Consider the following 13,517-nt stretch of genomic DNA (forward strand, 5'->3'; position numbering starts at 1 on the left):
TCTTCATAAACATGCAGTGGAGGGCCTGCTGATGTCAACGCCTAAAGTGATCAGAAAGGATGAGCTGCTTACTTCAGCATAGCATGTGTTTTGATGACTTTATTGCACCTATTCTACCTCCTACTAACTCCTACCCAAGTAGCAGACAAACATCTACAGTAGTTTCAGCTTTTAATCTGTACACCAAGCTTTCCCCAGATATGACCGTTAAAGCAAGAGTGTAGACAGCCATACAACTACCCTGTTCCAGCTAATCATGTATTCATTATATTTATCCACATAAATGTGTGTTTAAATCATACCAATGTCTAATTGTTAAATTAGCCTAATGTAGTTCCCTGTAAAACAATTTAAGCCAAATCAAGCTTTTTTTTTTTTTTTTTTTTTTTGGCAGGTTACTATGTATGCATATTAGCCTAACATGCACTACAAGGGGTAAAATTCTTACCATTCTAACTAGACTGGTTCCAACTACTTACATGCACATTTTTTTGTCTGCAAATTAAAAGATCTAGTGGTTTTTTACTTCACCAAGTCAAAAAAATGCTAAGGAGATATTGTCGAAACATGATTGTGAGTAAGCTTCATGCTTCATGGGGAGCTGCTGGCTACACATCACTTCCTCAAATTTTATAAATAGAATGAACCATGGTGTTCAAAGCAAAGCCAAGGAAAGAGTGGATAGCAATATCAAATCTCTTTTATAAATAAGGTTTTAACCTTGGTAGTACCATTTATACAAAAATTAGGCAACTGGTGTAGGATTTCTCATGTCTCATGTCTGTATTCAATAGTTGGTCATAAATATGCCAAGAACTCCACCTTTGCAGTTGTGTTTTTTTCTGAACATGGTTATATCTTGCCAATTGGACAACAGATATTAATATTTTGTTTACCATGTTAACAACTTTTAGCACATTTAGTTTGAATTTATGTAAAAAAAAAAAATTAAGGCAAAATAATTTACTACCTGTTAACTTGACGACAATTTTATTTCAACACATTATAAAAAATGAAACCACATATACAATACACATTTCAAATTACACCATGTTTCCTTCTGAACTTTACAGGCAACAAATACACTACGTTTATACCAACTTTACTTAGATATAGTAAATAATTCTACATAATAACTAAAGTACATTAATGTGCTAGTAATATCCAGAAAAACAAAAAACAAAAAAACACACACACATCTGAAGCATCTAGCAGAAGAGCTCTCACTTATGTGTTGCAAACGTTACTGCAATGCCAACCAGAAGTAAGAACATGGAGATACTGAGAAGGACAGTGATGACTACCATTCCTCCAGAGCGCCCTTGCAGAGAAGCCAACATTTCTCTTGGGCTTTGAAGTAGATCTAAATAGAGCAAAAAAAAAGTGCTAAAAATACCTAATAAACCATACATTTCATTTTGCAGAAAACATGTAGGCATACATTGAGTAATAAAAAGGTAAAAACTTTAGAGAAACGGCTAAACACGTGGTTAAAATACAAGCCTTCCTTATAAAGGATTTGGAATGAACACACACACACACACATCCCTTCATCATACAGAATTATCACACTACTACCTGTAGTGTCATGCAATGCCACAGTACTCAAAGTTTGGTCAATGGCCATACACTGTACATTGCATACAATTGGTCCATCCATCAAAATATTAGGCAAATACCAAGGTGTAAAAGGTGGGGGATATTTAGCAACCCTTTAAGAGATTTCAGTTACCTAGTGCCGTCATGTGCAAATTTGTAAACCATAAGAGGTCCCAGTTTTGAATCGTAAGTAGCAGTTTATGCATTATGTTCAGCTACATTTTAAAGTCTAATTTCTGACCATTCCACAAAAACCTACATTTTACTGACATTTGCCAATTAGATTTTCGAATTCAAACTTAAAAAATCAAAATAGTTTGTAAGGTTTTTATATATAGCTTCTATTGGGGCACAGCGGCTGCCTTCTCGTTCACATAATAGGAGTGTTTGGCAATGTAAACATGGCAGTGCCACAGCCCCACCCAATAATTCAGGCAGCAGCTCCAGCAGTGACTATTGCAAATGTATGGCGAATACTAAAGAAACTATGATAAGTAAAGTCTGGAGATGGTAAGAGAAAACATTATGTCACTGACCTATCCTTTTGGACACATTTATACACATTAGCGGCACATTTAAATTGCATCCAAAGACAGACAGTCACAAAAGTACCATGGTCTTTCATCTTCTTCACATGGATGAAGTTTTTAATAGACCCCATGCCAAGGCCACACACACACACACACACACACACTAAAGTATTTGGATATAATGAAAAAACACTACCAAGTTTAGTGGGGAAAAGGTCTTCGACACACTGAAACAAACTCACAGCAGGATATTTCTAAGTTGTTAAAAGCCTACCAAAACTAGACAATGGAGCCTTTGTTCTGATCTTTCAAGATATTGGATAACACATAACTTCATGTAACAACCAACTACAGATCAAGGGTGTTTTTAACATTCTTCACATTAACCCTGACCCCTAGTAATGCTTTAAACCTAATGCTATCAAGACCAGATTGGGATAGGAGTAATGCATTCAGGCTTATGGCTGTCTGATCCTGTTCACCCATGGCTGTTTACTCAGTTTGCAGGCTGTGGTGGGGAAACTTGTGATAACACAGTACATTTAAATATCGAAGAAAACAACTTATAGGCAAGTAATTAGTTCTCTGCCTGGGAATGTTTGAGTTAATGTCAAATTCCTTGTTTTATAAATATTTCTGTGCAATAAATTTTGAATTAGTTTGTTACTGAAAACATCAGTTTAAAAAGACAGCTGCACAAATATTGTGCAATACAAGATTTTGCAGCCGTTGTGTATTTATTCTACAGGTGCTTATTCTTCAAACAACCTGAAGGAAAACAAAATGCTAACTGGGTTTAAAGCTTTTTTACTAGGTCATGTAGTACTTAAAATCTTACTCTTGTCCAGATATATTTCTTTATCCTTATATGTTCTATCTCAATATTTCATTAGACATAACTTTTCACAATGGTCATTTGGCCTCTTAGCACAGCTTTTTGTCAGCAGTGGTCAGGAAAACCCAGTACTGGCAATCTACCAACCCTGGAAATTGTCTAAATGATAGGCATATATAAGATTATCCTAAAATTACCGGTAGTTTTGATTCATACAGGCTATGTATGTACTGTGCAATTGTACTGTTAAATAAATATGCTATATCTAGTACATTTTGGCACCTAAGATTATGCACATACATAAATGTGAAGTAGCAGAATTTATTTGTAAAGACCTCTTGTGTATCAGAATATTTTTCATTACATACAGTGGCCCCTGTACAATCTCTGTTTTGATGAAAAGGTTACATGTATAGGGTGAGATACAACTGAATTACTGGTATAATTTTTTTAACTTTATCCTGAGTGTTAGAGGAAGCCAGAGTGAGGAACGGAGAAGTAGTTGTTAGGTAAATGAGCATCATTCAAACCTGCTTTCAAAGGCAGCAAAAGGACACGTGGAAAGCCTTCATAGCAATTCAAAGCCAGATGGGAAGGCTTCCTTAAGATTACTTTTTAATGCAACTTTTTTACTTGATCACTCAGGGGAAAAGAGCTTTTGTAACACATGAATGTGAACATGAATGGAATGGAAGCCCTACAATACTCACCACGTGTCTTGAATGGCTGTGACCAGTTGGTTTGAGCCAGTTTTGTTGCATTGTTATACAATACATAGCGTACTCTGAAATGAACCACATCAAAATGGCACTTCAATCACCATCATTTTATAACAAATTGGAGTAACACAGTTCAGCAAAACAAGTGAATACAGAGTGGTCAGTTTGACAAAGTTTTGTGATGACAGAAAGTCTCTCGGGCATACTAATTGGAACTCCGATCTATAATAAGCGGAGAGTGAAGGTTAAAGTATCAAGATGAAACAATCAATTGGCATGCTGGGTTATCATTAGGCTTCAACAGTACACTCAGAAACAATCAATTAGATTTTTTATGGAGATATTCATGTACAAACTACAACAGTAGTGAAAGGGATACTGGGACCTAGAAACAGAAAAACTTTAACAAAATTCTAACCAGGACCAAAGTTTTCAAAAAAGTTGCAAAAGTTTCTTAACTGTACATTTTGTAGCAATTTTAACTTTCTTCTTGCTTACTATGGCACAATTTTCAATCACATTTTTAGGTACAAATGACTAGGTATTCTTTTCCAAGTGATTGGGATCGTCTTGAGTTCACCCTCAAGACAGTCATATCCTTAGTAAAAGAAATGTATCAACATCTTGGACTCAATCAAAAAAAATGCAGCAGACAAGTGCAGACACTTTTCAGATGCAACACTACAACAGAACAACACAGGGTGTTTTTTTTTTTTATATAAAATGGAACTCCAGTTGACCAACGTCAGCCAAAGTGCTATCAAGGCCTGCAAGAGTAAAGAAATTACTCCAGACTTAGAAATAGGGAAACACTTAAACCTCCCTCTCCTCCACTATTCAATTTTTTTTTACTTCGAAGCCTATTCCCTACCCCTCATTTTCCTAATCAGGCCCTAAACTGTGGTTTAATGTGCAATTTCATATTCTATACATAGGAACAAACTCTACACTAGGAGTTAAACGTTCCTATTACTTTGGCACCATCCATCACAAAGAATAACTACTGGGAGCAGATAGGTAACCCAAAACACATGCCCTACCCCTTACAGGGAAATAACAAATCTTAGCAAAAAGATTTAGCAAAAGGACACCACACAAAACTAAAAGAGGACCCATTTTTTTCTGCCCTAAACCCCCTTTACTGATGCACACCAAAGCAGAAACTTGAAAGTAAACTGAAGCTAAAGGAAAGAAGGCAGATTGCCATCTTTTTTGCATTGCTGCCAACTCTGCTGGTGTAAATTACCCATTGATGATTAGAACTATGATGTTACCTTTTAAACCGTTTCTAACTTACTGTTTCATCAACAGTAGAAGAGTGTCAAGTCCCTTCTGCCACAAAAAATAAGGGGGAAAGAGCTTCAATTTGGTGCCTCTGTAAAGATTTTTTTTCCTAACTGCAGCTACACGTCATGTGGGGGTTTCTCTTAGAGCGATTTAAAATGTTAATTTAGAATAACTGCTTACTTTAAAGCAGATACAAATTGATAAACTAAAATGTAGGAGAGTTTTTTGGTGCATATTTTCTCATTATGGCAAATGTACCTACCAAAGCAACTGCAAATTTTATAAAGTATTCATATGACAAACAGTTTACTCATTTGTCCCATCGCTGTGCTGTTGCTTCATTCTTTTGCATGCTTCCCCTAAAATGTTGGCTGCATGTCATGGCTCAAAACATGATTGTGACGACCATGCTTGTGCAAAATGTGTCTGCCTCCATCTCTTGCACCTGAGACTATACAGAAATACAACTGCAAGACACTTTTCACAGCATAAAACAAGAACATTAATGTCAGGATCACCAGGAATTATAATAATAAATATAAAATCCTATTAACATGTTACAGTTAGTAAATCCCATTTTGAGATTTTAGCAATTAAATTTAGATCTACTTGCTGGAGGCAACTACAGGTCAGTAGATTTACTTACATATAGACAACTCCAGGCAAAATCCGTGTAACTTTAGTGTTACTTTGATCATTGAGGTTTGGTCCAACTTGAAACACATATGCTTCTGTAGGAGGTGACTCGCCAAACAAAGTCTTGCATTGAGGAACACTAAACATTTCTGGGACCACAAAGGTTTCATTCTGCTCTAAAAAAGAAGAAACCCCATACATCTATTAGCACACAGTGAAGACCTATTTTAGGCTTGTCTCTATGTCAATGTTATTAATCAGGTTGAGACATTTTTTTTTTAGATAACTCAGAATTCATTCACATTTGCATTTCTCCTGAGATGACTGCAATCTACTTCCTAAAGCTGGTTTTGAAGATCCGTGGACCTGTATATGAATGCAAAACCCATCAGGCGCAAACAAGACAACGGACACAGGCCTGTTCTGTGTTGAAGAAGATCTTGGATTTCACCAATCCTTAGGTTTGTGATACCAATAACTGCCAGAAAGTCTATTATGAGAATATCATGAGAACATATTGAAGGCAATATTGGGGCAGCACCTTGGCGAGAACCCAGGGTACAGAAGACTGGCTGAACTGATAGGTCCTAACTTGGTGGCAGAGAAGCTCTACTGCAAAACAGTAGCTAGAAAAATGGGTACAGACATCCATGATTTTGCACTGTGGACAGTAGTAGATTTACAGCTTTGAAGTCAACCTACTATAAAGTTATGTAATATTGCTATAAAACTTCTTCTGGGAGAGGAGCAGTCCCTGCAACACCTAATGAAGCCAGAGATCACGCTTTGAGGTGGGGACAGGAAACCAACACTAGCAGGCAACATGACCATGTTGTCGGCATAACACTATCAAGAAGGCGGCTGCAGGCAGACCCTGACTTGCTAAGTGAACCAAGTGCTGAGGATAAAGGTTACAGATTGACTGTCCCCTGCTAAAAAACCTAAAGGTTTAATGTTGGAGACAAGGCCATAAGTATTCATGGAACCTGAGACAGTGCTCAGCACCAGAGGGTTGAATGACTGGAGATGACTAGGTTTCACTGTAGGAACAGGTCAGGGATTAAGGCCCAACATGCCTTTCTTAGCAGAAGAAGCAGTTGGAAAGAGGTTTCCACAATGCTGTATGTAAGGAAAAGTGGAGCTTGCAACAGTCCACCAAGTGAAATATCAGGGGTTATCACAGGGCTAACCTACAATTTGTTTGCCAGCATCCAGTTTTCCCTTAGATGGCAGTTTTGGCCCAAAAAGTTGTGACCTCCGTAGGCAAGAAAGAAAAATATGAATTTGAAAAACTATGGCAAAGTTGTTCAGTTTCAACTTTTTTGCAGTGAACTATAGGAAAATTACTGCAAATTTTTCTGTCTCTGCAAAACATAATAGTTCTGCCAAATTAAAGCGGACTTGCACTCTAGAAACATAATAAAAAAATACCTGTTGTCTCATGGCCATCCTAGATCTAGAGCACATAATGCAACCTCAATACATATTTACACCTTCTAATAACTATACTATATATAGTTCTTGACACTCCCCCACTATTTAGGCACTTTTACAGGTCCACATTTTTCTTGAGCCTACTACTGCTCTACTACTTTGCAGAATACAGTTATTCTCCAACTTCTTAATCTTTCATATGGGGTCAAATACCCTAATTAGAGTTAGGAAAAGGAAACCCAAACTAGCAAACAGATTTTGACAAAATGTGATTTCAAATGTTAAAACTGCTCGGTCTCAAGCTTCTCTGATTAAGAGCAAAATACATGTGAGATACACATTCTTTATTGTTCTGCTTGAACAGTTAATTAAAAGTTTAGATATTATTTAAAAAGTCTTTTTAGGAGAAGTTCAGTTTAATATGGATGTTTATTACTTTTTTACCATGTTGAGAAGTGATTTACATTTGCTCATAAAATTTTTTTCTTTACTTTTTGTGTAATGCCTCCAGGTTTATATTGATTGAGAAATATTTTTACAAAAAGTAGGAAAGCAGAGCAATAAGCAGAACTCCATAGGCTTTACATGTGTAGTGTCCCGCATAAAAAAAAAAAAAGAAACCAGGAGATAATTGCAGTGAAACAAAACTGCTTATCTTACAGACCTTTTGCTGAGTTGTCAATACAAATATATGTTTGCAACCGAATTCCATGTGTTAATCTCAAGTAGAGACAAAATTAAGATCTGATTCTTTGCTAGATTTTATTTCAGATACTTTTGTACAAGAGACATTTTGTGTATCCAGTCATCAACTTTAATGGAAGCAGAATTGTTTTGGGTTTGTAAGCAGAACAGAAATAACACAACCTAAACATTTACCTTTAATCTGGACTTCCACCTGTATTGAGGAACTGTTCCTTGTAGCCACTGATGGATCTATAGTCTTCATCATCCATTCCTCATATAGGCAGAAAGGTGGCTGTAGCCAGATAACAGTGGATAAAATTTGGTCTTCAGAAAATAGGAAGATTTGAAATTCTAAGGATATAAATATTTCACAGACTCACATAGGTTTAATAGATCATTGACATCAAATGTTCCCCACTAAAAGTATTGGAAATCTGGTTCTCGCTCAACTCATTTTTTTTTAGTAGTGACGGTCATGCGTTTTCCTTTATTTAGAACAGAGGACACTAATTCTCACATTACCAGGCAAAGTACTGGTACATTTTCAGTCTTTTACCTTGTCTTTACCCAACCTTAATATTGACACCAGAATGATAAATTAAAAGAAATGTGTCCCAATCAGTGTCCCTGGGGTAAGCAGGTAGGTAGGATTTCACTCATGTCCCATAGTAGTAGAAACATAAATAAAGCAACTACATAGTTTCCCCTTTGTGCATTATATCAAAAACAGCAACAGCCCAGAAACAAGGAGCAATAATTTTTTGGTTGATACAGGTCTGCATTCAGCGTGTTACTTCAGGTTGAGTCTTGCAATATTATAGGTATATATATTATAGATATTTTAGCACTGGCAGAAAGCATTTTAGGCCAAAGTCATGTTATTAACTGCCCCTACTAAAGTCTAATTGCCCCAGCCTAAAACTATAAAACAAGTTAAGGAGAAATCAATTACCAAAGACATTTTCTCATTTTGTTACTAAAAGTCAATTATAAATCCAAATCCTCTTGTTTTGCTTCATTTGAAAGTAAAATCAACCCACATCTAACCAACCATTCTAAGTTTATTTTTCTTAGCAATATGTTTTAGCATGGTAGTTACCAAAACCCCCATTTGCTTTTGATTTACTGCAGTTTCCAGAAAGTACATCTGCCAGAAGGATGAACTTTTATATGTTATATACACATTATGGCATGTCTACAACGTGTAAAATGTAGAAAGTACCCTCAATTTAAGAAACACATGCTAAAAACATGTTATTAAAAAAGCCCTGTAATGGAAAAACTACCTAAGGCCATCTACATATAGAGCATTTGCAAAGGTTTCATTTAGCTGTAGTTTTCATAAAGCAAGCTTCTGCTCATGTAAAGGGGAATGCTAAATTCCTAATATTATTATTAATAATAATAATAATAATAATAATAATAATAATAATAATAATAATATAATGTTTAAGACTAGCAGTATTTCTGCAAACATGTTGAAAGCCTGCTTACTGCTTTGTGCTTCTTCATATAGCATTTGAAACTAGAGAAAATTTGAAAGGTGCGTAAATATTTATAGGTTTACACACTACACAGCTGGCTGAAATTATTTAAAATGCCTTGTAAATGTTTTAAACATTTAACCCGACAGACCCTGAATTTTCACCTTACTTTAAAGTGCACTTTAATCACCTGACATAACATTTAACAATAAAAGAGATCACTTACTTTTCAAAACCACAGGCTGAAGCTTAATGGGTGGTGCAGGCTGACATTTGACACATAAAATGAGGAGTAAACCAATCCAAAACAACTCCTGTTTCATTTTTTTAGAAGAGCAGCTCAAACAAGTACTCTTCACAGGGCTGCCAGAATTTAAACTTGCTGCTTCAATTTATTAATTGGAAGCCATGGTTATTAGGAAGAGGCCCTGCTAAACAAATAGGTTTGCAAATGCATGCAAAGCTTGTTACACAAGTGTGAATGTCATTAGGAATATCTAACAAAATGGCTTGTGCTGTGGTCAACATGTGAACAGAGCTTGGTTTCCTGGATTTAAAAACAGCTTTAATTACACACCTGGATGCCTTAAATTAACTGCATAGATAACTAAGAAAAACACTGTGATATAACATTTAGAAATATCAGTAATATGAAATGGGTTATTTTCTCTTTAGTCAAGGTAAAAGGCATTCCTTTCAACTTGAGACTATAAGAGTTAAAGCTATGAGAAAAGATAATACAGCACGTGTAGTGCACCACCACTATTACTAGACAAAAGTGTGTGTGGCTAGTTGGTGCCAAGTATTGGGGTGCAGTTAAATAAAGTCTGAGTTTATGCACAGTATTTACTGTACACATTTGCTGCAGTCCTTGAGGGACCAAGACAGATATAGTAGTGGCCAAATTGATAGACCCCTCAGTGACAACCCCAAGGGGTGACCTAGTAACAGACTCCTGGTGACAGAACTCTATTGCAGACTTCAGTAACAGACTTCTATTCCAGCCCTCAGTTATAGACCCCTCAGGAACAGACCCAAGTGCAGATCTCAATAACAAACACCCAGTGACAGACCCCTCAGGGCATACCTTAGTAATATTCACCAGGTGAAGGCCTCAGTAAAAAAAACCCTCTCAGTAAATGACGCAAAGAGAGACCTCAATCGCTGAAACTTATTGACAGACCCCAGTATAGACCCCTCAGTTCATACTCCAGTAACAGACCCTCAGTGCAGACATCATGATTTTAAAGTAAACTTTTGCCCAGATTATGGAAACACTTATTGCTATGATAGTGTTAATAAATAGATATAAGTACTGTCCTTCTTCAAATCTCATTGGGAAGATTGTGCCATCTTAAGTGCAAAAGACAGCTGCAAAGTAAGTATGTAATCATTTGAATGTTTTTTGTTTTTTTACAGTTATTGTGCAGAAATTTAATTTGGGTTATAGGCAGAGCCTGTATTTACACTCACAATCCACTTTAATAGGTACACCTGTACTTGGTTAACAAGTGCTTGTTAATGCAAATATCTAATTAACCAATCACATGATAGCAACTCAATACACTTAGGCATGTTGACACTGTCAAGACCATTTAAGCTGCGTACACACTTCCAATTTTTATCGTTGGAAATGAACGACGAACGAACGACGAATGATCGATTGGGCAAAAATCGTTCGTAAAAAAAGTAACCAACGATGTACAGGATCGGTGCTATACGATCATTCGCAGATATCGTGCAGGATCGTTCGTCGTTCGTTTACCAACGATAATTATTGGAAGTGTGTACGTAGCTTTAAGTTCAAACTGAGCATCAGAATGAAAAAGGAAGATGATTTGAGTGACATTAAATTATTATTAACTTTTTATAAATAGTTTAAAAAGTCCATAATCACATCACTAGCTCTGGTTGAAAGGGGCTTACAATCTAATGTCCCTATCTTAATCATATGTCTTTAATACAGTCTGAGGTCAATTTGAGAAGAAGCCAATTAACCTAACTGCATGTTTTTGGAATGTGGGGGGAAACCAGAGTACTCAGAGGAACCTCTACAAACACAGGGAGAACATGCAAACTCCATGCAGATAGTGCCCTGGCTGAGACTCAAACCTGGGACCTAGCACTGCAAAGGTCAGAGTGCTACCGCTGAGCCACCGCACCACCTGTATGTGGTGTGGGTTTCAGTTCTAAGTGGGCTGCTCTGTGTATTTTAGAAACTGTTGATCTCCTGGAGTTTCCATGCAACCTTTTTCAGGGTTTACAGGGAATGTCTGAAAACATTCATATATCTGTATGTTATGTTTTTTAAAAACCATTTCAATGGTATATATCTGGAGCCAATCAAACAAATGAGAGTAGGAGTAGGGCTAACATGAGCAGATGCGAAGGGAAACAGTAGAAAAGGGTTAAGTAAAAGTGCGAGAGAAGATAGGACAGGTGACTGGTGGGTGGAGGGAGGTGGAATGGGGTTAAATCGGGGAAGGAAGAGTAAGTGAAGTAATTTTGATTATAGCGTCAGAGGTGCACCGTTTTCCCTCCCGCCCACCTTACAGAAGTTTTAGGATAGTGAATAGGTTAGATGCCACCAAGTGGTGGCAATTAGGGTTCTTGTGGGCGGTATTGGTGATATCATTGTTCAGAGGTGGAGACTCATCTTCGGTATGGTGTGTCCTAGACGGTGGAGTAAAAGAGCGTGACCTTTAGAGGGTTCTTCTGGTCACATGTTTTTGGCACCAGAGTGCTGCAAGTATGGCTTCATTCTTGAGCCTGTGATGTGTGGCTGAGGGCAGCAATTTATGGAGGTGCAGACCCTAAATGCTGAATTAGCCAAAAGGGAAGCCTTCAACTATAAGCAGGCAGTTTCAGGCTGAGGTGTTAAATATTGATAGGATAATGTGGTGATACTGATGCTATTTATTCATAGTTATACATTTATAAGCCTGATAAAAGGACGTTAATTAAAGAGGGTATTAGGCAGACCTCTGAGCTACCTACATCAAGTAAAAACACATTATGGTACATGTAACTGTACAAATACATAACTCTTTGTTTAGCACTACTGTGTTTGCTTAACTCTAGTACATTCAGCCTTCTCTAGTTTTTTTTAAATACTTTCAAATTTACATTTACTCAACTACAGATTTCACATTTACCTTTAAGAACATTTATTTTCATCCTACACATAAATCTCAACCTTATTTGCAACTGTTGCCTTAATCTTATGGAACAAATATGAAAGCAATTTGGTTGAACAAACATTAAACAAATAGTTTTTATATTGACAGTAAATCTCTGACAGTAAATGATTTGTTGTTGGTGCCTCTAATTGGGATTCAAGACCTGTGCTGAGCTCTAAACAAAGCAGATTTCTCTTAAACTTGATTTATTGATAAAAAAAAGTGTTTTTTTAAACAGAAAATTTATATAAAAAAATCTCTCAACAATAATAATACTAAAATAAAGGACACTGATTAAAAAATATTTAGCGCAGCTTTTATAAACACAGTAATTCAATCCAAATGTATAATGAAATGCCCCTGCAATGTCCTCTATGTTAAAAATATGCTATGTACCAAGACATCAGCTGATCAAGGGCAGAGGTAAAGATCATGAAAGCTTATCCTGTGTATCTAATCTATTTCCAGTGCTGCTAATCTATGGTGCTATAAATAATGTGCCATAAATACCCCAATGGACATAATAGTATGAAATGTACGTTTATAAGATTTCCTAATAAAGGAAGCAGCAAGCCATAGTGCTGGCTCGGAATCACACATTTAAAAAAAAACCCTTAGCTTACCAAGGATCTTATTTGATTGTAATACACTGCTAGGACTAAAACCTACACAAGATAATTAAAAATACTTTTTTTTTAAATAGGCTAACACATGGCTAAAATAATTAATGTAACTGTATTGCAAGTTACACTAATAGATGACACAGCAGATGAGGATATTAGGAGCCATCAGCCACAGCCAACAGCTACGCTGGCTGTTGGTTCACAAATGGGATGTTCAATGATGGGAAAAGTTAATAATCAGACAGGAAAGGGTTTAAGGGGACCTTTACAGTATATGAAGAATGGAGGCTGCTATTGCTGATAATTTCTAAAATGTTTATTTGCCTGGCTGTCATTCTGTTTTAGCATCTTTAATTTCTGTGTATGCAAAGATGCACATATGCAGATCAGGAGTTTTGACTTCCTAAATTGCATAATTGCTATGTATCAGTGACTTAAAGGGCATGATTTACTAAAGTTCTCCAACACTGAAGAAGATACACTTTCATGGGGCAACCTGGGTGA

At 36.5% G+C, this 13,517-nt stretch overlaps 1 protein-coding gene across 1 annotated transcript; it reads right to left on the reverse strand.

Moving 5' to 3' along the window:
* Positions 1-979: 979 nt before the first annotated feature.
* LOC140341422 (uroplakin-2-like) lies at positions 980-9,692 on the reverse strand. The gene is made up of 5 exons (XM_072427193.1): positions 9,438-9,692; positions 7,920-8,078; positions 5,617-5,782; positions 3,675-3,748; positions 980-1,363 (listed from the first exon to the last, which is right to left on the reverse strand). Exons 1-5 carry the CDS (start codon positions 9,532-9,534, stop codon positions 1,224-1,226), a joined length of 636 nt encoding a protein of 211 aa, XP_072283294.1. The 5' UTR covers positions 9,535-9,692; the 3' UTR covers positions 980-1,223.
* Positions 9,693-13,517: the final 3,825 nt, after the last annotated feature.

This window comes from Pyxicephalus adspersus, chromosome 11 (assembly GCF_032062135.1).
Source record: "Pyxicephalus adspersus chromosome 11, UCB_Pads_2.0, whole genome shotgun sequence".
Classification (NCBI taxonomy): Eukaryota; Metazoa; Chordata; class Amphibia; order Anura; family Pyxicephalidae; genus Pyxicephalus; species Pyxicephalus adspersus.

Excerpts from the sequence above, each read along its gene's own strand:
- LOC140341422 (XM_072427193.1), bottom strand. The coding sequence starts at position 9,534 with ATGAAACAGGAGTTGTTTTGGATTGGTTTACTCCTCATTTTATGTGTC. Across the intron at positions 5,783-7,919 it reads GGTGGAAGTCCAGATTAAAG|AGCAGAATGAAACCTTTGTG; the intron begins GTAAATGTTTAG and ends CTTCTTTTTTAG. Across the intron at positions 3,749-5,616 it reads TTGCCTGGAGTTGTCTATAT|AGTACGCTATGTATTGTATA; the intron begins GTAAGTAAATCT and ends GGTTCATTTCAG.